General features: G+C 40.1%; 1 protein-coding gene across 1 annotated transcript in view; it reads right to left on the reverse strand.

Annotated features, from left to right (window-relative positions):
* Positions 1 to 27,137, reverse strand: part of RNF144B (ring finger protein 144B) — a 52,804-nt gene that overhangs the window by 9,287 nt on the left and 16,380 nt on the right. Inside the window, exons 2-5 of the mRNA XM_066324009.1 lie at positions 26,498 to 26,686; positions 13,384 to 13,488; positions 5,581 to 5,641; positions 678 to 882 (exon numbers count right to left, since the gene is read on the reverse strand). Coding sequence (XP_066180106.1) covers positions 678 to 882; positions 5,581 to 5,641; positions 13,384 to 13,488; positions 26,498 to 26,662 — 536 coding nt within the window. The 5' untranslated portion in view covers positions 26,663 to 26,686. The remainder of the gene's footprint in view (positions 1 to 677; positions 883 to 5,580; positions 5,642 to 13,383; positions 13,489 to 26,497; positions 26,687 to 27,137) is intronic.

Genomic DNA, 27,137 nt, shown 5'->3' on the forward strand with positions numbered 1-27,137 from the left:
TCTAGGTTTTAAGTCTTTCATTTCTTGAAAAAAAAAAAAAACAAGACAGAAAAAATTGAATACATGACTCAACATAACCTGATTCTGAAAACAAAGATGGATAGCCAAAGACATGACATAATTTAAACACAAAAGTCTCTCTTCTGTAGATTAATGTCTTTTACAACCTGATCTGTAGGTTGTTTGCACTTGGGGAAAATAACCATAAATCAGGCTTCTCACACCAAGTGAAATTTACACTCCGTGTAGGAGTTAAGGTTTTTTATGCAGAGATTCTATAAATATTAAGCATGGGTGATTTCTTAATCACAGCATAGGCAAAATTTGGATGCTGCAATATTGGTATAGTGGATTTTTTTATATGGGCACAGGTCATAATTCTAGCATGTGAACAAAGCCTTTAGGCAGATTTAAAGTCCTGGAGGCCTTCAACCTTTCAGAAGTGTCAGTTGCAACCCAAGCTTGACAAGTACACAAGTAATACTAAGTCTAAAAAAATAAAAATTATCATTTAAAGTCATTTAGACCGGAATTGTATTTAGGAAACACCAGGAGAGATGGACAGTCTCTGAGCTGAAACTGTGGATCTAGAAGGAAGCTGCTCCATGAACCTGACATGAGACCCTGTGATGAAAAGAACCGAAGGACTGCATGGCCATCGTGGATTCCCATCTTACCCCTGCTCTGCTGGTACCAGAGTAGTTTGGTTTTCCTGGCACAAGTGCTGCCCATGCCATGGCTCCTTGCAAGAGGAGCAGAAGGTCAGGTGGCAGGCAGGGCACTCCACCGGCACCGGTGCTCCTGACTCACTCGGTGCGATGTGGCACACTGTTTGGCAGTCGGCTGTGGGGCACCACGTTCTCTGAGGGTCCAAGTGGACTTCTGAAATGCAAGAGAGAGAGAAATGAAACTCTTTATACAGTCCCCTTCTTGTTCTAGTGACATGTGTCTAGGTATACAACACCCAGCTCTGCACAAGGGTGTGGGAGCCAAAGCGCTCCGCACCCATGCCCATGGGCATTTGGGCCTTCTCTTCTTTAGTCAGGTCTGCATTTGTGCTGTGCTAAGCAGTTGCACTGAAAACATTGCAACAAGAGAAATACACTACACAGAATGTCTTTCTTGCCTTTTTATAGGGAGGTTCAAAACATGAACCTAATTGCTGCTTGCTGAGGAGCACGTGTTTTTTGTAACACAAGGCCACTCCATGTCTTTCACATGTGCAAGCCATGCAGTAACTTCCCCATAAACAGCAGAAGGACTGTAATTAAATTAATGTCAATTCACTTTCCATGCCTTATTTACTCTCCTCTATCTATAAACTGCAGTTAATATTCACTGTATCATATCATTACTATTTGTCTGCTTTCAGATTATTATAGGAGGCAAGATTCAGGGTGTAGACACTGAGTTACAGTCATTACTACATGGCAGAGAATGATAAATGTTGATCCTCTCTCTCACTTCCCAATCTTTATTTGAAGGAATTTGCAACAAAAACCCTGCTGGGACATCTCAATTCCATGCTACTCAATTCCATGAGATGCAGCTGAACACTCACACCCTGCAGAGCCTCCCCAAAAAAAGGCTGTCACACCTGCAGGAGCTACCTTGTCCCTCTTCCTTCCCTGGGAGCTCTCTGGTACCACCACTGAAAATAAATTGATGGAGGGGATGTCTCTGAAGTCAGTGGAAATCCTGACTCTGAGAAGGCAAAAGCCATTACAAGGTACCTCCAGCAGATAAAACTGGTTGTCCCACCTGAAACAACAAGCTGCACAAGGACCTCATATATATGTTCTCTGGAAAACTGTGCTGAAAGCACATATGGATGTTCACATTCTCTGGCTGCAGGACACACAAGTACCTAGTGCTCTGACTTCAGGTAATTTCTGAGTCTGTGTCAGAGTGCCCCAACAGATGTAGAGAATTTCTAATCTATGCAGAGGTTGTCACCTACAATTTAAGCAGTGACAGCAGAACACCTGTACCATCTACCTTTGGCCATTTCACAGATCTACTTGCATTCTTCTCTCTTACTGTCTTGCACATGCTTTCTTCACCTCCCAAAACAAACAAACATTTTGGTTTCTACTGAATGAAAGCAAGAACTAGTTAGTTCTCAGCTTCATAAGTAGGGACAAGAGAGCCATGACCAAACAAGTAACTTTTCATATTTACATACTTTTAAAAGGTAATGTCCTGACTGAGAAATCTTTATTTTTCTAGGTTCCTTTGGTGTCTCTTAACCCCTGAACTGGGTAAGACTGTGGCCTAGTACTTGCTATTGCACTTAATCTTTCACATGACAGGTTCTGCATGTTTTCTGTTGAAAATTCAGCTTTGGAAACCTAAATTCTCCTATCCTGTTTTTGGGTGAGAGACAGAATGTCTGGTTTCATTTTGACATCATTGGGAGGAAGGGAGTTGGGTTGTAAACCTGTTTTCTACAAATTTGTTGCAGCAAGATGTAATGCATGAGATGAAACTCCCTCCTCTCCCACTTCCTCCATTTTACAAAGAACCTACAGATGGTGTTTTGCAATCCCTGCTGTCTCATACTGTTTGGTTTACCATAGAGTACAAGCGAAACCAGAAAAAACCTAAAAAGGCATAGCCAAAAAAAGGGAAAGAGGCCATCATCCTGCTCTGGCAAGTTGCTCCATCTCTTGGTTAGGGCCATTTCTCTCCCAAGCCTTTCCCCTGCTTTCCTGCAGCCAGTTCAGCCACAATTCCCGCCATTCTCAGGAGGAAAGCCTTCCCAAACAGTGCCAGTTTTGGGCAGGGATCTGGCCAGTTTTCATAAAACATGCGAGCAAGCAGGTGAGATGTGTGGGTGGCAGACAGGGGGGAATGCAGCACCCTGAAGAAAATAATTTCTGGCTCAGAAGAGGTACTCACTGAAAGGATAAGACTATGACTGTATTTTGCAGAAATCTCCATTTTAAATGACTGCTTTTGAGTTAGGCATAAAATGGAGATTCTCTTCATCTACCACTCAGCCCACTGAGTAACTGTCACAGAAACAAACACAATGCATGTGCCCTAACCACCTACCATTCCTCAATTTCTTTACCTCCTTTGACTACATGAACCCCAGCTTAAATAGACATAGAGCAATTTCTGTTTCTTCTAATAACTATGCTTCACAGAAGCTCTGTGGCTTGGCCCTGACTGGATGTGGAGAAGTTACAGAGATGAAAAAAAAAAAAAAAATCTTGTTTTTAAAAGCACATCTGCATTCTAAGAACGCAAAAACCACAAGAGAATAGCATATTGTCGGTGCATCTATTATTAAACTTAAGAATTGTCTATAGATACACCATTCTATACCAATTACTTCTCACTATGTTTTCACACAATATTATTGGCCCATTAAAAAAAGAAAGCCATGAAATTGAGAAGAAATATATTCTATTAACATAGCTAGCACAGATGGGGGATAGGGGTAATAGCTGTCGGATGTATAAGTCCTTCTTGGGGGCATTCCAAATTTTCCTTAAAATTCATCTTAAAATGGAAAATGTCTGAAAGGGCTATAGCAGTCACTTGAAGATCAGGAAGGAGTCTCTGGGCAGATTCTGGGTCAGAATTCGTCCCATGCAGATGCCATCAGGGAGGTCTATTGCTAGTTTCAGAAAAAGAGTGTTGGACCAGGGCAGGCAGGCCTTGCCAGGTAAGGCTCAGGTCTGAGAATAGAGCTCCAGGCCAGCAGAAGCTAATAAGCCAAGTCCTACTGACGAGTGCAGAAAGGTCAGCCTTGGGGACAGTACTAAATCCAAGATAGGCAAAAGGCCTTGGCTAGGGCTGGGATTAGTGCTGGGTGTCCAGGTCAGAGCTTTAGCTAGCAGGAATCATTGTTCCCAGACATCACTAAGCTGGATTTATTGCTGGGGCCAAAAGAGCTACGTCTAAGTCTGCTGCTTGGACGCCAGTTTTATCATAAAGGAGCAAGGACAGATCTTAGAATCATAATGATGAGCTATAGCAGAGGGGGAAGAGGATGTGTCAGACTTAGGCAAGAAAGAAAAGGAAAGGAGGATTTTAAAAACAGACAAGTCTCAGGCTTCTCTGTGTGGGAGGCAGTATAAAAAGAAAGAAAAAAAAAAGATGTAACAGTGAGTTGGACAAAAGATCACGAGTTCAGCTTTGGCTAGTTACAGAGGAGGAGATAGAAGGAAACAAATAGTTTCAGAGTCTTCAGTTAAAAAGGGTTTTACATAAAACAGATTAATATATTGCAAGAGTCTCTTTTTCTTAACCCTTTAATATGGTGATTTAACAAGTTCTGAGTTCCATTGTCTGGGACTGTAGACAAGCCACTGATTAGCTTATGAACTGGAGAGACTTTGTAAGGAATTAAGAATAAACAAGAAGGTGGGAAAACAAGAGAAAGAAATAAAAACTGAAAGCAAGGTTTGGGATTTTTTTTTCCTTTTTTTTTTTTTTTTTTTTTTTTTTTTTTTTTTTTTTTTTTACCTGAGTGCCTGAAAACCATAGCTACAATCTGCATTTAGCCATAAACTCTAGGGCATATTGGAGTATTTTTCAGTTTTTGTACTTCGTGGTCATTCACAAGGACTCATGTCAGATGAGATTCTGTAAAAACCTGTATATTCTTCTATCCGACCAACTTTTCAAATACATTACTTTGCCTAATTTTTAAAGAGCCCTGCATTATCTTACACAATCCACTGCATCTAAGCAGGCATGCAGAGCAAGAATATAAATACAGTCTTTCAAGGAAAGTTTGAGAACAGGCAGAGTGGGGCAGTGTCTCAGACACACCACTCTGCACACTACCACACACTGAGTTCTTTGAAAAGCACTGCACCTTCCAGCTGAAAATTTCAAGCTGGTGACAGAGTCTTTAAAATCAGGAATGGGATCTCATCTTTCTAACTAGCAAGTTTCTTCTTCAGCCTTGGCAAGGAATCATGTCTTGATTCAGAAATGTGACCTCTGGGCATAGGAAAGCTTTGCCTCAGTGAGACCTTCAGTTCAAACCTCATTGTAAAGTAGGCCTTCCTCAGGAAGGAGGGGACCTACTAATCCTTGGGAAGAAAAATTCTGCTAGATGAACACACATGAGGCTTTTACATAAGCAAAGCTATTTTGCAGGGATGCTTGCAAAAATTCACACTGCATTTCAAAATATGTGTCTCCCAGAAGCTCTGAAGATCCCTATGGATGTGTAAAATATACTGTGTGCCCTAGCCTGCACCAGCCTCTGGCACCTTGACAAGTTCTACCAGCACAAACACCTCAAGGACTGAAGATGAACATGCCATCAGAAGAACAATGGAGCCTCAGACCCAAAGTCTGAGAGTGTTGCCCAGAAGCTTGAGTAAAAGTCTGATAATTCATTAAGATGCTGCTTTTTTGATTCTGCAAAACAGAGAATTTCAAATTTGTCTGTGGAGCACAGCCAGACCTAGCGACTGCTCTTAAACTATTTCAAAGCAAAGACATCTTCTTGGTCTCTCCCTTAACTGACTCAACAGGCTCTGTCTCTGCTGTATGTAACAGTGGTGGCTCCACTGACAAAAGAGACGGTAATACAAACAAAAAGGTCCACACCTCGTTCAAACTTCAGCCTCTTGTATAACTCAAACTGGTCAACAGGAACCAAACAGGCAATCTGAAATGAAAAATACACAAAATATGCATTAGGAATACAGACTTTAAAAAGTTAATAAGCACTATGTTCTACACATCTGCTTTCCTGAACTGGCTATCAAATTGACCTTTTTGTTCCTGCTTGCTTTCTGTACCACGTTCCCCCATACCCTGACTTCTTCTCCAAAACTTAAAAAAAATAGTTCCTAACCTCTCCTATTTCAGCCACACAACCCAGCAGTTCAGTCCATATCTTTCTTACCATGCACACAAAAACCTTCTCTGTGGATTCTGTATTTACTTCAGGCTTCCTAGTTTTATTTCATGTTGGTCTAGTGTAACAAAGGGTGACATGTTGCCAGCCCTGGAGACTACAGCACGCTGTTCACAAAAATACAGCTCAAATGAATGGTTCATCATGTATGTTTCCCAGTGTTAATGGCAAGGGTCACTTAGCTCTTAGGATCTGAAAGCCAGCCTGGTTTCCATTTTTTATTCATTTAATGGAGTTTGGGCCAAGACAGCTAATGCCACTGCTGTTGGAATTTGCCTTAGACACGGAGCAGCCTATTGGGAACACAACTGAAGTTAACAAATTCAGTTGGCATAGACAAACAGGCTTTGCTGATACATTTTACACATTACCATAATTAAACTAGCAGCCTAAAAGGCTAAATGCTCTAATCTCCAATTAACAGGCTACCTAAGACCAAGTGTGCTATTTAAAACTGATAAGCAAACCTGCATACAGGGTATGGAGGTTTTTAAAAGAAACTTCACAAGCACTTCAGGAGTCACATGTTTGTCAGATTCAGAATGTGGGATCATTCTCTTTTTCTGATCTGTTTGCAATATTGCAACAGCACTGGAAATATTGTTCCCTTTTACTGAAAAAAAAAACCCAAAAAACCTAGACTTATATAAGACACCTGGGACCTAATCATTTGAAGCACTGTGAGACAGTGTAGAACTGACAGCTTCAAAGTGACAGGCTTTTAAATCTCACATCCAGTATCCAACCACAGTCCTTCAAATTATTGTAAAGAGCAAAATTTGACCTCAGTGAAGTGGACACTGGCCCTTGCTGTCCTCCTCAGTTGACAGGCACAGCACTCATGAGAAGAAGTATAACGACAAAAATCAAATATATATTCAATATCATGCTGTAAATACATTTTATTTCACAGATGGAAAAAAGAAAATAAATTTGTATTATAAATTATGAAATTGCCTTATTACTATCTCAAATCAATTGGACTTGATTTCACACAACTGTACTTTGTAGCAGATGCTTGGATCATTTATTTAACTTAAGCCAGAGTAATACAAAAATTAATCCAAATTATGTCAAGATTTAATAATTTAAAGATTCATATGGCTGTAATTAATTAATATTTAAGATTAATATGACTGTAAGATAAGACCCAGAAATTTTTCTGGGAAACTCTTCACTTGTTCATCAGAAGTCAGCTGAAACACTCTTGGAAAACACAAAAAAATTAAATCTAATGGGTAAAAAGAGTGAAGTTTTGCAATTTCAGCAATGACACATCATTTCAGTTTTGCCCACTGCTCCCCAGGGCAGCTTCGCATATAAATAGTTTGGAAAATGAAAAGAGTCATCTGCACTTCTCTAGCTGGGTGAGCATTGGCAACTACTTTAAATTTTCCTTCATTACAACTAAATTAAAACAGTGAGTCTCAATGCTGTAAGAGCCACTTGAGTGAATTGTTTAGTTGGCCAGGATCCTTCTGTACTTGCTTTCACATTTAACAAAACAGTTTTTTCAAGAGCAGTTCTATTGAGCCCAGAATTTCCCATGTATTAAAAATCAGCCTTTTTGATTACAGTGGGAGCAGAGTTATGCATCTTAACACAGATTTCAATAGGAAGCAGAGGCAGTGCTGAAAGCTTCCCATTCTCCTGGGGAAAACTTGAGCTTACCATGCCAGCTTTCCCCACTGGCTTCACTCAGCTCCACTCTTTTTCCTGCATATCCTCTTCACAGCTTCTCCCTCCCTGTGTGCAGCTCTGGGTATTGAACACACACAGGCTTGGAAAGACCAGCTCCTGAAGGAACCCACACACAGGTCAGCGTGAGGGTTGCTGAGCCAAAGCCTCTCACAGATTTAGTATCTTTAGGCATCAGGAGAACAATGCATAAATTCCTGCTACCTGAATTCAGTGCCACGTGAAAGCTGTATGTGCAAACTTAATTGAAAAAAACAAACAAACATGAATATCACGTCCCCATAAAAAACCCAGCAAATCCTTTCCTCAGTGAACTTTTAATCTCTTTTACACCTAACCAAGAAAGACAGTCGTAAGTACAATAAGGGGATTAGGTGTTTATCTCCTCCTACTTGGCATCAGTCTAAATGTTCATTTCCAGACAGTTTCTCAAGCCCCACCTGTGTGTCTGTCCATCCCAAACACCTCCTCTCCTGCACAATCACTCATGTCTCTGGGGTCAGTCAGGGCATAGAAATCTGGGGAGGCAGCAAACCAGCAACCCAGCAGATGACAAAGAGCCAAAAGAGAAAGACCATGAGCATATCAGAAAGCAGACTTTTCTTATTCTAGGCTACGGAATTATTATATGTAGGAAAAAATACTAGAGAACAGGTTTAGGGTATTTTTTTTATTCAATACTGAGGGTTTTAATAAAAAAAAAAATACAAGCAAGAACTCTCTTCTCCTGAAAATATCTCAAATTGAGACTTATCAGGCTGTTAGGAGTTCAAATAAGTTTTCTGATTTTCCATACCTTGTAAGCAAAATCTGCAGTTAAAATACTCTTGCTACACAGCACAAGAACACACAAGAGCTATTGCTAAGAACAGCAGCATTCACCTGAAGTAAAAATATCTATGGACAAAAGCAAAATTTTGAAGGCTTACTACCACAAAGGGCTCCAGCTGGACCCCTGCCCAGCATCAAAAAAGATCGTGTTATCAAATGTATCACAATAACCAGGGGTCCCTGCTGCCATATGAAACAAAAGAGCAAAGAAAGGAAATTGAAAGGGTTCAAAATAATTTGGTTCAGTGTACACCAGGGCAAACTTTTCCAGGCAGTGCAGTAACCAAGACCCAAGGAAGAAAAATTCTGCTGTTTTTAAACACTGGCTACCACAGTGGAAAGGAAAAATCACTACTCCACCTATTCTCGGGCTTTCAAGGGAGATGCAAGGGGGCAATCAAGCAAATTGAATAGATCTTACTTCCTTTCACACCCATATGAATCAAACCTTGATAATGCCAAGGGAGGGAAGTTCAGCAGGGCAAAAGCTTCGCCCCTTCTCACTTTAGCAGACAGGCAGCAAGGGCAGATCCTGCACTGGCACCAGAAGTTTGCAAAGGGTGGCATTGCCCACCTGTGCCAAAGCCCCACCCACAGAGTGGGGCTTGTTTTGCAAGGAGTGTAAAATGGCTTCAACAGGGGCCCTGGTTTGCTTTTGAAAGGGGTATGGGAGCTCAATCTCTTTATTGTTAGAAACTACACTCACAATTTTCTTCATCAAGCTACCATGCTCACTGGAGTCATAAGGAAATACTAAATTATTCATGTTCTTCATTAAAGAGCTCTTCTCTTATATAGCAACAAATAAAAATAAAATTAAGGCTCTCTCACTCGCTCCCCTAGGTTTTATTTAAAAACAAGTAAATAAGAAGAATGAAAATTTTTGTCTTGACACTGATAAAGACAGGTCAGCCTGCAACATTTTCTCACGTTCCTTCTCATTTTACCATTTCAATCTCTTCTGCTGCAAAACGTAAACCAATTTTAAAATTAAAAATAAAACAGATATTTTAAATTGAGCCCCAATGGGGTCTTGTGTTTGGCTATGTATGGAATATAATGCAATTAAGAATTCTAAGATCTGGGTTACTGTCCTATTTCAGCATCGCTTTACAAAGTGCTGACAACCCTCTGTCAGGTTAGCACTGGTGTGGATCACAGATTCACACAGACAGAGGGCCAACGAGCATAATCTGCACTGCATGCAAAGGGGTAACTCTTGACAAACCTGAGAGCCCAAATCAGTACCTCCTTTACTAACTACTGCACAGTTTTAATCCAAGTCAGACTATGTATACATGGATCACTGACTGCATCAATGCTTTAAACCTTAGAACAATACAGGGATCAGAAATAGCAAAGCACGATGCCCTAGATATTATCCAAGTGAGTATTGCAGTAGAAAATCCTGTAGGCAGTGGAGGTTTCCCCTGATTCATAGCTTACACTTACACTTGGTGACTGGATTTGCACCAAGCAAAACCATTTCAAACCATGATAAATTACCCCTTATTTAGATTAGGGATATTAACTGGTCCAATTAAATCAATGGAGCAAGTTCCCAAGAGAGACAGGAATATTCTGGACAGAAGAAGTATGCGTGTTAAAAGAGAACTGCATTAACATAAGATGTTCCTTCTACCTTCTACTTCCAGGAAGAAATCCAAATAATCTTTGTTTATTGTACTATTAGAGCTTGAAAGGGCAAACATTTTGTTAACAAGACTGCTTTTAAACTTCCCTTGTTTTATGCAACCAGCTATTTGAAAAAGAGTCTGTAGCCAAAACTATTGCCTTACCACCACCACCCTTCATTTATTTCTGCTAAAAGACAGCTACACTACAAGCAGCTGCTATCTAGATGTAACAGGTCAAGATATGACCTAGGGTTGCACTTGATTTCAAGCATTTCAGTGGAACAGTTCCTTCTGTTTGAATGCACTATTTGTCAAAACAAAAAAAACCTGCTGGGGAATACACCAGTTTCAACTAGATTTTGTTGAAGGAAAAGGAAACCTAAGCCAGAGGGTTTCAGAAAACACACTTTCCAAATACTGAAAAGTACAATATTCTAGTTCAGATGGCTTTTCACTTTATGCATTTTGAGAACAAAAAACTTGGACCTTTTTTCTGAGGTCCCTCTGGACCTCGGAAAGTAAAGTCTTAATTCCCAAAATCTCCTATAGTCTACGAATAAGCAGTTTCGTCCCCAAGCACCAATGAAATATTCAACCATGTTAGAGAAACACATTCCAACTATTCACACTTGCTCATTTCTTCATGAGACATACAAGAAGAAATTCTATTCTGTGTTTAAATTGTTAACCAGAGTTTTTTCCTCCCTCCATCTCCCAAAAGCAATAGAAGAAGGACATGAATCAGAAGCAAGGCAAGAGCTTTGAAAAGGCTCTAGTAATTTAAAAATGAACTAGACTAACTCTTCAGAATTTTACTGAGAAAATAAACAGGACTTCATTCTGATTTGTCTAAATGAAGACAAATAGGTTACTGGAAAGCACTGAAGGAATATTACACACCTTGAATAAGGACCTTGAGAGGGAGAAGAGGAGGAACTTTCATAGCTATACTGTGTTCATAGCATAGCTATACTGTGTTATAAATGCTACTAAGCTTTGTCATTAATTGTTTTATTTCCTTATTGAAGAAAGCTCAATCCAAAATGCACTGAAGTCAATGAAGAGGCTTTCCTTCACTTTAAATTATGCCTAAATTCACCTATATCTCCCTTGTGCAGGCTATGGCAAAAGGGATTTAAAAAAGCAAACAAAACAACCGTTTTAACTAACATAACAAGATGCGTTTGGCCCAAAATATAGGAACAAATTCAGCACCATGACCATGTTTGAACAGTTTGAACTGCTATTTTTTCCCCAAATTGCAAGAGTACCTGATGAACAGCAGTCATAGCATAGTCTAAAATGAACATGACATGAAAAATACACCTTTTCAAAACACTGATGCTACCTTAGAGGAGAAAAAAATTACTTTTTATTTTTTGTTTTTCCTCACAGTACAGGCAATATGTCATTCCTCATACCAGGATCCTGGTGAGGAACCTTGTTCTGACAGAAGCCAGAGAAAATATCCAGATCCCCCAGAGGTGAGTAGCCTCATACTTTTACACGAGAAGTTGGAGAGAGTGTAAGGAATAAACTGTAACTCTAAATAGTACTTCCATGCCAAACAATAGCCCAAGTTAAGCACATTCTGTATCATCTGATAAGGTTCTGCTTTTTTAAAAAATAGCTTTAAAAGGCCGGATTTTCACAAAGAACAGCCTTTATTTAAAGAGGGAAAAAAAAAAAGGAATTGAGAGTGTTCATATATAAATCTGTAGCCTACATACTGTTCTTTTAGATTGTGAATGGAATCAATCTATTCTGTCATTACAGGGTTTTTTTCAGGTTTTTGGTGTTTTGTTCTTTTTTTTTTTCCTTAAAGAAGTAGGTATTTGGTAAAACGTATAAGTAGTAATTTTAACCAGGTTGGGGATTTGTTTGCTATTCAAGAAGAAGGCTTGTGTTTCAAGCACATTGCCAAAAGGGAGTGTCAGAACATTCAGTCATCCACGGCACACTAATGCACATTTGGGCTGTTTAGTCATTCTGCTGCCAGCCCAAAAAACACCCAAGGATTAGGCCAGTGGTCCATTAATACATGTCCCTGGAGTGTCCTTTACTAAGGCAAAATATATCTTCCTTAATTCCTACAGCATTATAACCCTGGTCAAATAGAGCAGAATTCTTCCTGTCATTTGGTAATTTTCCTTTAAAAATATATTTTTAATAAAGGCTAGATACCTCCAATCTAGTGCAATGGGTTGAAGGACATTGCTACACCCTCTCTGTATCTTTGCAAAGAGAGGAGGAAGAAAAACAGCTGGCTACTTTTCTCAATAACTGGATTCAGCCAAGAAAAGGGCTCCACCATATGCTGCATGCTATAACAAACATAGCTGAAAGTCCCATGCCCTGATTCAACTAATCACAATATTTCAAATGCATGCTGGAAAGTAGATCCAGAATTTTTTTCTGGAGAAAAAGTAATTTTTGGTATCGGGAATCACACTGTCGCTGATGGCATTTGAATAAGATTATATACTTCTGCCACAGTTATGGCATCTGTATGCACAGGGCTCAAAGGAACCCAGAAGACAAACTCCTCTTCTTTAGTTCAGGGGTGGAGATCTAATTCTCCTTGATTTTATTCTTGCAAATAAATGCTGAGAAAATGCACAAAGCCAATCAAAATCCCTCAGCCCTCTTATTTTTCCTGTTTTTTGGTGGTTTTTTGTCCTGCTTGTATTCTCAGGCCCAGCAGGGACATTCCTGCCTCGCAAAGCAGGCAAGCAAGCATCCCTTGGGTGTATCCCAAGAGACACCTTCCATATCTCTAAACACCTACTTCGACCTGATGTTGTGCAGGCACCTTTCTTTCCATATAATTATACAGCCCTGCATGATTATATTGGATTGCCAATTGGTTGTTGCAGCCCAAGATCAACATACACAAGGAAACTCTGGCCTTGCATACCATCAGTCTGAGTTCTTGCTCTGAGGAAAGATGCAAGAATTTCAGTGTTTGCAGTCAAATCAAATCTGACTGAACTGACAGTCTAATGGAGGCTCAGCAATTCTGGGATACAGGGCATTCTGGCTAAGTCACCTGCATGGGTAATTGAGAGGCTGTTCAGATGCCAAGGGAACTTCCCCCCCAAGGCACAGGGGGAGGGAAAAAGGAGCAAAACCCTTGAAAAACATCTGTTTGTTTCTATCTCCTCTTGTCAGTCAGGCCTCTTGCCAAAAGCTCATTAAAGGTAAATAAAGGGAGAAAAAATGTATTATTATATTTATTACTATGCAGATAAAGAAATTCAGGGGATATATGTTAAAAAGAGAGAGAGAGAGAGATAAAGAAAAAAGTACGAGAAGTATAGCTACCTCTGCTTCTTGTAGGGTTCCATGGTTCAAGCATACCATGTCTGGACATGTGATAGGGGAACCACAACCCTCTTGAATTGCCAGCTCCATGTACTGCTTTAGACACTAGAAACAAGTAAAGAAAAGAAAAAAATAATTATATCCCACATGTTGTTAACAACCAGATGTCAGAGATGCTGTGCAGTTCCCCACCTTCACTGCCTTAATTGGCTGTCCTGAAGCTCCAGCACATAGCAAACATCAATTATTATAGGCATGAATGCTACAAGTCATTACATTGGAAAGAATGCAACAAAGAACAATTAATTATGCATGACTTCATCTGCCGAGCACTGCATTTACCTAAGTCAGCAAGTCAGACCTTTCAGCCCTAACAGCTCCTATGCTCTGCTAGACTGGGATTGAAAGATTTGGCAGGGGTGAGTATCTCTTATTCTAATTAAACAGGCTTTGTGCCTTTGTTTTTTCCTCCTGCGCTCTTAATTGAGACTCTCAGCCAGCAGTCTCCATTGTAGGAGAACTCATTTACAAGAAAGACACTACTGCTCTCAGTTGAACAAAGGGGGAAAGGGGTTTAGCACTTGGCTGGGAGGTTGCAATCTGTCCTAGAAGATGTGCAGTTACCGGTTCTTCCTCCCCCTCAATCCCCCCCCTCCACCCACCACAGATCAAATAATTTCCATAATTTATCACCATTTATCATCAGCCTCTACTCTATCCAAAGTCTATTTCCAGCATGGAAGCCACTTTATGAATGTTTCCAAACTGTTCCATTACAAAAACAGCAGGATTCTCCTCCAAGCTCAAAAAACCCTTTATTCTCCCCACACTTTATCTATCTGGTATGCCAGTTTCAAATATATTCAACTTGTCTTCATAACACATATTACAGAGTCTTGGATAAAATCATGGCACGAAACTCGTGCAGTGGACCAAAGAACAGCTTGAACTGTTCCTCCAAATTGCACGGGTAAGTAAGGTCACTTCTAAATAAAACTAAACAACAAAGTTTCCTCAAAATAATGGCAAAGCATACAATAAACTGCAAGTCGCCATCAACAGAACAACAAAGCATGGATTTCTGACAGATTTTGGTATCAGCTTGCATAGTTTAATGTAAATGAAAATAAACGTATGTTATGAAAAGTAGGACTGATGCAGTTTTTTCCCTACAGTTTTATATTTCATGCCCACATAACAAACCTTCTCCCCAGTACTGCTAACTTCTTCCCTTAATGCCCCATCAATTTTCAAGAAATATGTCAAAGTGAAACATGGTTTTGAGACCTCTGTCTCTCTGCAAACTTTTGGAAGAGGCACTGATTTCAAAAGCTAATAGTAAGTGATGGGGAAATCACAGCCCTTCTGAGTATGGCAGCCTTGGAACCTACAAAAAACATTGTTTTATTATTTATAGGCATGTAACATTCAAGCCTGTGTTAGTCTGGACTATTCTGAGAAAACCTTGCATATTGTGCTCTTATTAAAGAAATTTCCTCATTTGTATTTTTTATTGGAACACTGATTCCCTCTTAACCGTCAGGATAATTAGGACTTTTATAAATGGAAATAAGATTTCCTTATTATTTTGTCTCTCTACTGAAATGTCTATATCCACATTTTGCTTAATTCTGATGAGCTACACAGAGGTATTAGCTCAAGCAAGGAGAATCATCTTAACTTAGTGGTATTTTAAATTAACTTACTTTTGATTTGTAAATATTTAAAGTGCATTCTCTTAGAAGAATGCTGGAATGTAACATAACTAGTAAGCTTTAAATATGTATCTCATTAAGCACTAATGTATTCAGATCCAGCAGGCACCCCTATAAGAAAGCAGCAGAGCAGGCTGAAAGGAATTGATGGTGCAAGTAGTACGTGGGAGGCGAGGAAGATACTCACAGGTGAAATGCAAAAAAGAAATCGTGTCAGTCGCTGAAGGCAGTATTAGCTCCCTAGGGATTATCAGCCCAGATTTAACAGGAGTTATTCTTTTATTATTCCAACAGCAGTCTTAGTGCCCTGTCCCATCTTCTCGCCCACTTCTCCCAGAGGCATCCAGGCTTTTACAAAGTCAGTTTATCCACCAGATGAAATCACCCCCCAGCACAGCAGCTCCCTCACAGAGCAGGTATGGAACCACAGTGGTGCCTGGGAGTGGAGTCCTGGTGACACTGGAGCTGCCAGGGCCCTGTCCACATCTGCCACCATGGTCTGGGCAGTGGCAGCAGGTGACATAGGGCAAGTCAAAAAAAAAAACCCATGCCCAGAGCCCAGGGTGGCTCCCAGTGCCATTACTGATGCAGATGGAGGCTGTGGGTGACCTTATCCTGCAGCTCCATATTCATTAAGCACTGAGTACTGCCCACATGTCTCAGCACATATCACAGGAGAAACAGGGCAGCAAGTACTCACTCCCTACACGGATTTTCTCCCTGGCTTGTACCTGTATCCAGCCTCCTCCACAAATAATGTAATCAGAAAATTCTGCCCTCAAAGTCCCCTCCCCAAGGTCTTCACATGCTGTAGTGTATTGAGTGCACTTTTTAGATACGTGGGCAGAACCTCCTTATATCTCACTCCATTTCCTCATAGGAGACCTGATTACTTTCTGGATCAAGTCTCAGGGCAGCATTTGGTGAAGGGCAAATGTTTCCTCCTCACCAAAGCATTCAGGTTGCCTTAATTCCTCACCAAGCATGAGAGAGCAACCTTTTACTTTTGCTAAGATCCTGGGTTCTGTCTCCTCTGTGTTGCCGCCTGATATTTAGTAATTTGTTCTGACAGCACGGTAGAGTGAGTTTGTATTGTGAGGCCAGCTCAGGTCAGGTGGTTACAGAGGGAGGACAAAGCCTGAGAAGTTACTGCAGGCCCAGCAGCAGCCCAGAGGCTTGTTCTTAATTTAGACTCAGGACAAGAGCTTGGGGCTCCTGTACAATTACGCTTCCGTACAAGGATGGGCATGAAGCTCTTAAGGAGCTTCGATCCATGGTATAGATTTTGCAATCAGTTTCCATATGCAGTATCTAAGCCATTAGGGGTACCAAGCCAGGAGAACAGAGGTTTCTGAGGATCGCTAATGGATCTGGATTCTTCTTCTCTTCTAACCCACTGCTTGGTTGTAGGTGAGTATAGGTGGGCAACCAAGCCTTCTGTGGTTCTTTTAGAGGTTGCTGTGTTTTCAGCTTGGAGATATTTTGTAATTGGGCTGTGCAGTGCCATAGATATCCAAGTACATCCCAGAAAATCTCCCTGTTAGATCGTTTTTATAGATATGAAATCTTTTGTCTTGACTTTCTGTGTTTGGAAAAGGGGCTTTGGGTGCAATACGAGATAGGCTTAAAGTTGCTGGGAAACTTGAAGGAAGCATTTAATATTTATTGCTGAAGATGTGAATTCTTTTTCCCTCTTGGCACCAAAAAAGAAACACTGGAGACATGAACGAAGATGTGAATTCTTGTTCCCTCGTGGCACCAAAGCAGAAACATTGGAAAATCACTAAAATTTTAAAATATGCCCTAACTTCCCAGAAAAACTGTTTTCAGAGGGGTTTCACCATTATTTACAGCTCAACTGCTAATTTAGCTGCTTACTTGAGAAGAGGCAACTAAGAGTATCTGAAAAGATGCAAGCCAAAAACGTGATGAAAAGATGTTTCCATGTCTGCATAATGAATCACGACTGACCTTCTCAGCAGTGTGTCCTCCCACACTTTAGAGAATACATTATTACAGACATAAAATGGCAAGATTTTTTGTGCATTTTGTCTACAAAAATCAGCAGTATCTCAGGAAAACTGCATACACTACATATGCTACTTAATTGCTCTTCAAAGTGAAGGCAAAATCAAGATGCTCTGCATTCTGTGATACAAAGCGTTGCCTGGAAGGGTCTTAATCTTGACATCCAAGAAATCATGAAATCTCAACACCCTGGGCCACAGTTTCCCATCAATTTCCTGCAGTGCGGTGACTTTTGAACATGGAGAGCAGTCAGTGGCTGGAGCAGCCTCAACACAGGATCTGTGGCTTACAGTGACATTAACGCCATCCTCTCACTTTCCATGACCAGAGCCAGCAAGTTTCCATGAATGTGGCACGTAGTCAAGACAGAATGGTTGAAACAACAAACTAAAAATCACCAAGGTCTTGCTGAACAGGTTAGAATCCTTCTGACTACAGATAACACCCTGGAGGTTTGATTCCATTATGTTCACCCCTCAAATAAAAAGCAGACACCAATAAAAGCAGTTTTAATTCCCATACCTGCAAGTGTGCTCTAATCAGCAACATTCAGTTTACTTAGATTTTCCCCACTGAGCAACTGTATCATGTAAATATCTGTGTTCTGGGAAACATAATAAAATCCTGAGGTATTCAAGCAAGTGAGATCAATTCAAATGTGATAATGTAATTCCACTAAAACTCAGTACACCTAACAGAATGTTTTGTTGCTAATCTAACTTTGCAAAGCATGTTTTGCTCCTGCTAGATTACTGAAAACTTCAGTCAAAAGCAGACCAAGTATTTTTTTTTTCTGCCTGAGATTCATAATGCATAATGACATTTTTTCCCAATAATTTGCTGTCCAAGCGTTTTGGGAAAAGTTTTTCCCTCTTATGCTGGTTTTGTCTTTCAGGCCCCTCGCGTTCCTCTGTTTAATAAAATAAGATCAATATCCAGTTACCTACTTTACAAAATGCTGCTCATGAGTATCTAGTAAGTTAAGGCCTATAAAGTACCTGGATCAAATTATTATGAAACATATGGGGTTGGGTTGTTGTTGTTGTTTGTTTTTTGGTTTTGTTTTTTGTGTGTGTGTGTGTATCTTGCAAGACTTGTAGGAAGGGTTATGATTTAGGTAAATTCTTACAAATGCCCCAAGTACATATTCCTCTCCTGGAGCTAAAGGTTTGTTGAAAGAGTACATTGAAACATGATGGAAACATGTTTAAAAATACATTGAAAAGATTAATCAAGGAATGCACAAACTAGTAATATAAAAGATGCCTTCTACAGTAATAAACAGAAGTGCTTTTTGTGATCAGCTTTGAGCCTGAGAAGGAAAATTCTGTTCAGGCTGTTAATGGATTTTTCATTTCAACACTTCAGCCTGCTGCTCTAACTTCAACCTTTTATTTCCTCAAAGTATATTGTACAGAGGGTATTTTTTATGTACTGACCAAGAAAAAAATGCCTGTTCGGTTATGTATTTACTCTGCAAAAGTATCATAACAGTTCTTTATTTTAACATAAAAATGAGTTCAAAGTGTAACTTCAGTGTTACTTTGCTAGGTAATGATGCGACAAATGCACTATAGCCCTTTCACTGTGAAATCTCAAGTTTCTATTCAAATCCACTTTCAGATAATTATGTATCAAAGACAAAACATGGATTTCAATCATTCCTTCATACTGCTTTTCAAGTACCTGGACATGTTACATTACCTGGCTCCTCTCCAACCTACTTGCAACTCTTCAGCTCCCAAAATGCAGCCTCATTAGTTTGGATACAAAAGCACAGAAGAAACCCCATATGCAACATCATAAAATTGAACAGGCGCCTTTATTAAGGAACATGGAAGGAGGACTAGGAAGAAAAAAAGAAACTGAAAACACTGACTTATTTTTCTATCAAAAGCCACTGATACTGCTGCCAGCCACTGTGTAGCAGTTGGCAGAGGATAAGTAAAGGTATTTCTCTAGAATTCAGTTATAGAAAGGTAAAGAACAGATCTACAGTATTTCCCAGGCAGTACTAGGACATGATCTGCATTAAATGTGAAAATGCACAAGATGATGGAAGGCATCCTGCCAAAACAAGGAGGTCTATCCTCCTAACATGTAAATTAAAGACAATTTCTGTTTAAAAAAAAGAAAAAAGAAAAACACAGGTCTTCCTCTTAAAATCCATAGGAATTATTTACAATGTTAAATCTCTCATCCAGAGTTGTCCTCAAAACTGTATTTGTTTCGGGTTTGCATTTTGTTTAGCCTAGGCTTTTTTACAAACTCCAGGTTTGGGGGCAGGATGTGGAAATACTGTATATGGAGAGAATATTTACCTTTTCAGTTGACAGTCCAGAGTGTCTCGTGATTCAGAACAGATGAACAAATAGGCATTCAGTTTTTTATTTTAGTTCTGGGCCACAGTTATGTACTTTTTATTCAGTAATGTGTAACGTTCATTTGATTCTTATACTTTAGAAATGTTAACTGTTCTCAGTGCATACACAATCTAGTACTACTAATTTTGGTGAGACAGTTCACATCAAAACTCTAAATTTAACCACCTAATCCTCCCAGTATCTAATCAAATGTGTATTAGGATAAATATACCCCTCTAGACAGTACTCATAGTGTTTATGGCAGATCTATATAATGTTTAATAATATGTTCATCATTGCTATGACATCTGCACTTCTGCGTGTTTGATCACCCAAATGGATCGGTCACTTTCAATGGGTGGCACTCAAACTCCTCAAGTATCTCTCACAAGGTCTTAAAACTAGATGAAACAAGTGTATTGGCAATTAACTTGGAGGCATTTGCAATTTACTTGGGGAAAAAAAAAAAAGTGAGGCTTTTCCAATTAAAGTTTTTAGTAACTACATGATAAAAATAGAAATTTCTTAATTTGCTACAGATAAACTTGTGATAGGCACGATTTAACGTGAGGAACAAAATTCCAATGAAATTTGCATATTGCCCAATTGCTAGAGACCAGATACAGTGATAAATGAATGAATAGAAGATAAAATGTATAGAAGATCAGGCCACATAAGAGCCTTATCAAGAAAGATGCTTAAAATAAAGTGAAAAAATGCCCCTGTAGCTTCAAAGAACATACAGTCAGTTCATGGCTCAGTATGAGGAACAGAATAACATCAGTAACAAGAATTTAATTTTGTCACAACCAAGTGAAAACACCAAGCAAACATGACAATGGAGCAAAACATAACTGCCTCCTCTTGGTCCACATGTCTTTTTTTTTTTTTTTTTTATGGAATCTTTCAAATGTACTTGAGAAATATACTGTTATCAGCTTTGTCTCAAAATATCTCCCAGTGACGCTAAATTCTGCTCAGAAATACAGTCTGAAAACAATTTACTCATGGCCCAACACATCCTGACAGCCTTTCACAGAAAGCAGGAAAGGTTCCTGGTAATTGTTGCCATGAAGTGGTACCACCAAACAGAAAAGGACCAGAGAACAGGACCAAAGAAATTCACCCTTGATAAAATGGAACCAGCTGCAAAAATAATTCCTCTTGCCAAAAATCCGTGTCAAGCCAAACCTGGCCTTGCCAGCAGCTACAAAACAGACATAAGCATGAGGCTTATGTCACAATCTGGCTCAGTTACTGTGGCACTTCGAGGCACTGACAATTTACTTCACATTGACTTCCTCATTGGTTAAATGGAGATAACACCAACTGCATCAATGCAATGCTGTCATTAAAACATTAGTTCCCTCTTCCTCCTGTCTTCCTTTGGCCATGATCCAGAGGCTGCCACCTCTACTGACTCCAAAAAATATGCAGTCCCCTTCCTGAATAGCAGCATCCATGAAAAGTCAATGGGTACATCTGTAGTCTTTTGGTACCCCAACTCTGCCTTTGGTGTTACTCTGCACAGAAATGCAAGAAGTTCTTAAACCATCAAAATTACTACAGAAGTGATCTGTGTTCCTTGTCAATATTACCATGCATAGGAATTTTCTTTTTTAAAACTTGAAAAAAATTATTCTGAAACATTTCAAATGTCAAGCTGGAAAAAAAAGAATCCCAAATGTCAACACTTCCAAATGGAAAACAACTTGAGGTGAGTTTTATATAAAGTAAGTGGGGCATTGCAGCACAAGGTATATTTAGGAGGAGGAGAAGACAGTGAGTGTTCTGGTGCAGTTGTGAGAAGGTGTCTCATAGGATGAGGAGAAAAAGAGGAGAACAAACTCCTTCTTGAAAATAAGCACAAAGAAACAGAAGTGATAATAAAACCAGTGTTGGCTAGATGATGGCAAATCCAAATATTCCCTTACTCATAAATTTTACTAAGTATTATTTCAGTGGATTATTCATACACAGTTGTTTCACTTAGTAGGCATCCCCTTATTTTTGCCATCTGCCTCCTTGTCCTTAATCTACTCAGTCTCCTCCACTCTCAGACTTTTCTGCTCACGTTTTTAGCAAAGACCCCTCACTGATTTTTTTCAGTTTTCCAGTGCTCCTCTCCACAAACAATCTGAAACTTCACAATGGTAAGGGTGAAATGTTACTATTCAGCCACCCAAAGGAGGCAGGACAATGCACAGTCGTTCTTGGAAAGATTAAGGAAAGTAGAGGAGCCTTAGAGTGTCCTGTTGATTAAGTACCAGCAGAGAAACTTCTATTTCTGTAAGAGTTTCTTCTTCATCTCTATTAAAAGTAGCTGGCAGCAGCCTCTTTCTGAGGCTGAAGGCCCCAAGGCCCAGGCAGGCAGCTGCCCATGGCACCACGCTGTCCACATCAGCTAAAGAGCCTTTGGAGCCCATGTCTAGCCCTTGCCTTGTTGTCATACAAAGCTACAGCAGAAAATCTTGTTCTTCAATTGCTTTTGGAACAGCTCCTACTTGTAGAAGCACAAGACAGTACAGAAGTTAAGCGGGCTTGCATGCTGACTTCTCCTTTTAAGGCTGCATGAAGTTTAATCTCATTTGGACTGCACTGTGTGCACCAAAATAACAAACAGGTAGATCATCACAGTATTTGTTTTGCACATTTTGTAACCCAGTTGCCTCACATGCTTCTCAGAAGTACAAGACTCAACAAAGAATATGCTTGGAAAAAAAAAAAAGAAAGTGAATCATGCTAAAACCTGTGCCAACAACACAGCATAACATACTTGAAAGCATCATTTCAATTTGTTACACATTGTCTTCAACATCTCCAACCCTGTGCCAGTATATAACACACAAGAGAGATGGACATGAGCTGTTGCTTGACATAAATAGCAGCAATCCCATTTATTGCTCACCTGGCTCTCATTGGGGCCTCGAAATGCTCAAGAGGAGAGGAAGAAAAGAGGAAGGACAAAACCAGGAAGAATGGGTGTGCAGGGAGAAGCCAACACTGTGTTTTTTACTGACCCCTAAGAGCATGTTTCTGCAACAGCACTGCACTGATTCCCTCCTGTCACCACTGCCACCAGGGCAATCTTATGCCACCTGCTAAAAACTCCCCTCCACATCTGCTTACAGGCTACAGACTCACACCAAGTCTTTCATAGGGCCCTTGGTATTTCCAGTGTTACTGCTAGTCCTGCACTTCTCTCTTCCAAAAGGTTGAGTATGCTGTGCCAAACACCAGGGCAATTCCAGCCAAGGGGATGTGAGATGCACGTGGTCACACCACTCACTGTCTCTTCCTGCTGGTTTCCCAGTTTCAGCCACATTTTGAGAAGGCAGGAGTCTCCTAGACACACGGTTTCCAGACAGTCTAATGAGCACCAAAGCCTGGGCAACACTCAGCACACTCGGCAAAGGAAGAGCAGGGAGGGTGGCCTGTCTATTCCTGATGCTGCCTCACCACAGCACTCCTGAGTCTTACCTGAGTGAGGCACTGCAAGAGCTCTCTGAGCAAGGAAGGAAGGAAAAGAGCAAACATTTAGGAAATTTTATTAGAAATAAGTATAATATTCAAAGTATCATTCTGTAAGTGGATCAATCAACACATAATTAGTATTAATATGCTTTGGACCCAGAAGTACTAAAGTGCACTAAAATACTGTATTTTTTAACATTATAATGGTGTGGACAGACACAGTGTATAATTATTTCACATACATATGTGAGCACCGTGACCACCATGGAGGAAAAACCTGAGTGGTTTCACATCCAAGGAAGAAAAAATTGCAACAAAAGGTAAATCTAAGGGACTGCTGATAAGAAGGACATCCCCCCCAAATATACAAGGATGAGTGGGGAGGCAAGAAACAAGATGAACAGTATCAGGAACAGGTAAGACCCCCTCCCCTTCTGGGAAAGGGACAAGGTAAAGCGACAAAGGGACCATAAAATCGTGCAGCTTGAGCACTACATATATTGCTGAATATCCATATGTAGAAGTGTGCAACACAGCATGGTACTCTGCAAAGGTTTTATAGATACAGGAAATGAACTGAATAATGTAAAGTCCAGCCCTTTAAAACTTTCACACATAAAATATATCTCACATCCTTTCCTAACTCTCTTCAGAGATCAGTCTTTCATTCAAAACTAATACAAATCAAATGAAACCAAGTCATTAGGTGTGCTGCAGCCATTTCTGAATTCTTGGGATGTGTAAATGTGTGCTTTATCTCACAGTCCAATGGAATCTTACGCCAAATGCAACACATGTAGAAAAATACAAGGCTGATGCCTCTTCAGACCTGACTGAGCTACCAAGTAAGATGGCAAGTATGTTCTGCAAGCCATCTGCTTTTTCTGCTGAGAACAGAGAGAGTAAAAATGTTTACAGTTATTTGAAAAACTCCTGCCCTACTACAACATTCCAACAAAATGCAAACATACGCATTCTAAAGCACAGTTTACTTACTTTGGCTAGAACACAGCTTTTATGGAGTATTTTGTTTATTGCAAGAGTTTCTAAGCTGAAAAAACTAGCTGTACACAACTCTAAGTTGTTTGAATGCCTTGGTTTTACAGGCTACAAATGGAAAGGAAATATAACCTCACCTCCACAGATATCTAAACAGTAACAATTTCCAATTATTTCTACAGCCACAAATGCTGTGAAAAACAATCATCATTGCAGCATCACAATTACAGTTAGGAAGAAAAAAAAAAAAAAAAGACTCCACACAGAACAAAAAATTAACAAAAGCAATGGTTTCAGCTAATTAGAGCAGAACCTATTATGTCCATGTCAAGTCTTTTCCAATTTCAAGTTTAATACTACTCCTGGATCTATAAAATTACACTTTGTGACAGAAGAATAAGCTATACAAGCTGAGAGCAATGCTAGCTGAAAAACTGCAAAACTGATTGGTGCTCAACTCCCATAGCTCACAGTGGATATTCTTACCCCAAAATCTTTCTTAAGTGTAGTGTGAAGTACCTGGATGTCCTGGCATGAGTGAGAGGAAATTTAGGGCATGCACACCAGTAGAGCTGCAGCAGGCTGTGCCCTGAGCAGTCCCCCATGCAAGTCCTGACACTACTTTTTTGGAGGCTGCCCAAAAGTGCAACTCATATGGCCTCCCAAAACCTGCTCTGGCTTCAAGACAGAAAGCTATGTAGCCAGGTTAAAAGTTTCCAGAGCCCTCTTTGTTATAGGATGCAAGATCTACGTGCCTGGGCATGCATCAGCCCAGACACATCCACCGGGAGGACGCTGGGACACAAACAACAGTCAAACAAAGGCTGGACTTGGAGCATAAACACAGTTGAGACATATTATGCCCACTGAAATAAATAGAGCGTGTCTAAAGGCTTCTCCCAGCTGCACTCGGGCTCACTCATGGCTAGCTCTTGGTTCAAAGTCAGTGAAGTTTGCACAGATGCCAAATAGCAGTGACCACACCCTCCATGTCGCTGGAACAGCACTGGAGCACCAAGCTCACCGCGGACGCTCTTCCTGGTTCTGGCCAAGGAAGGAGCATATGGATGTGGGGGCAGCTGTGGCACCAACATGGGACATGTGGACACAGCAACATCCCCAGCCATCCCTGACCTCTCCCTTTGGCCAGTGTCCTGTTGGAGTGCAGAGTCCAGCTCTGCCTGGCACAATCCTCAGCAGCCCACCCTTCCCTAAGGGTTATTACTCTACCCAGCTAACACTAAGGTTAATGTACCATTGATGATCCTAAATCAGAGACACTGAGTTCTTGGATAGAAGTGGGACCATTGTAAAAGTATCAACTTCTCCAATTTTCTTTTTTTTTTTTTTTTTTATTTAAAGCAGTATCTTCACACCTACCTTTTATGTGTTCTTGAAACTTTTGTTACAAACTGAAACGTACAGAAATGTTTTGTGCAAGTCAGTACAGAAAATAAACTTCATGAAGTTCAGGTTGAAATTCACATTAATCAATCTTATCCTAGTTTCTTGAAACACACAGCTAGATTTTCTTCCTGTTTAAGCTACCCTAAATTCAGCAAAAGTGAAGATATTATCACCCTAGCTGGCCCCACAAATATCGAATTTCTTCATTAATTCTAACAATCAAGGGTAAAACTTAAACATATCTGCTTAATGCTCATCCACAATTTGTTGTATAAAAAACAAAATCAAGTACATTTATTCTAGAGTTTAAAAAAAACCCACAACCCCCCCCCCAGAAAAAAACAAACAAGCAAACAAACAACAAAACAACCATCACACCAACATCCTCCAGTGACTTCTGACCTGTTTTCAGATCAGGTACATTAGTTATCATTAGTGAGGTACATCAAAGTCACTATCACCAGAGAAACTAGGTCCATTTTTCCCATGCTGACAAAGAGACCAGAAGAGCACTACTATCTGTAGGGCTTTTATCAGCTCATTCAACCTCTCCCTCGGTCATTTCCACCAGCTTTATTTGATCTGAATTTGCAGGCCAGAAAGTCCTTAGTAACTACTATAGGCAATGCATGACCTGGACAACATCTCTGCAGCACTGAGGCAAAGGTTCAACAGGCCATTTTTGTTTAGGTTTTCTGATTGCCCTTAAAAGTCACATAGAAGACTTTAAAGGTCTCTGAGAACTCAAAAAAGGATAGCAGGGAAACAAAAGCTCACAGCTATCCTATGATGTTTCAGGGTTTTGCTTCAGAAAAAAGTAAATACTGAGATTGCATGCAGACTGTGTCTGTTCTCCAACACTCTTAAACTGCATCTTTTTCCCTTTTATTACTGGGTTTTACTAGTAATTGCTATGGGAACATATGTTAACTACAAATTATCAAAAGCAAAATAACAAGAGAAACCTTTTAAATAAGGCAAGACAGGCTAACACCAAATGCTCTCTAGAAAAGCACCCTGTGTCAGCATGAGTAACACATACTTCTTGTACAAGACAAGCAATCCCATCTCCCAGTTCTTTCTATCTCCCATTACCCTGCCTCTGTAATGTAAAGGCACTGATCTTACCACTGTACAAAAGATGCAGCTGCATTCCTGAAGAGTGGTCATCTTATCCAGGGAATATTCACAGAGACATAGTTTGCAAGTGAGGAGAGGCTCCAGAGCTAACTCTCCAGCTTCTGACTTGTCAGCTGTCATGGTGTGAGGACAAGCTGTCCCAGCAGAGCCCATTCAGTCATTAATGGTGCACTCAGCCTGAAAAGAGAAATCAGCAGCTGAAACATCACACAAACCATGCAGTCACTTCCATTGCTCTTTGCTCTGAGAATTTACATCTCAGATCCATGAAAGTACCTGCATACTCAAATGTACTACTCAGCATCTTGGGGCCAATCTCAACTTCAGACCATTCAAAATTTACAAAGAGAGCACACTTCCTCAAAAGATCTGAACAGGCTGGGTTCTTGGAGAACATTTACCTTGCTGGCACAAAGCACCTCAGTCGGCTGCTTAACATCAAAACAAAGAAAAAACCAAACAAACACAAACCAAAACATACATACATACATACATACATACATACATATCTATATATATATATGCTTTTTCAAATGAGTTTCAGACTCATACTCCTCCCACTCAAATGGGATCTTTCAGTCTTCACTGCACCCACACATTTCCAGGGAATGTTGGTGGCTTGGAAACT

The sequence above is a fragment of the Sylvia atricapilla genome, chromosome 1 (genome assembly GCF_009819655.1).
Source record: "Sylvia atricapilla isolate bSylAtr1 chromosome 1, bSylAtr1.pri, whole genome shotgun sequence".
Classification (NCBI taxonomy): domain Eukaryota; kingdom Metazoa; phylum Chordata; class Aves; order Passeriformes; family Sylviidae; genus Sylvia; species Sylvia atricapilla.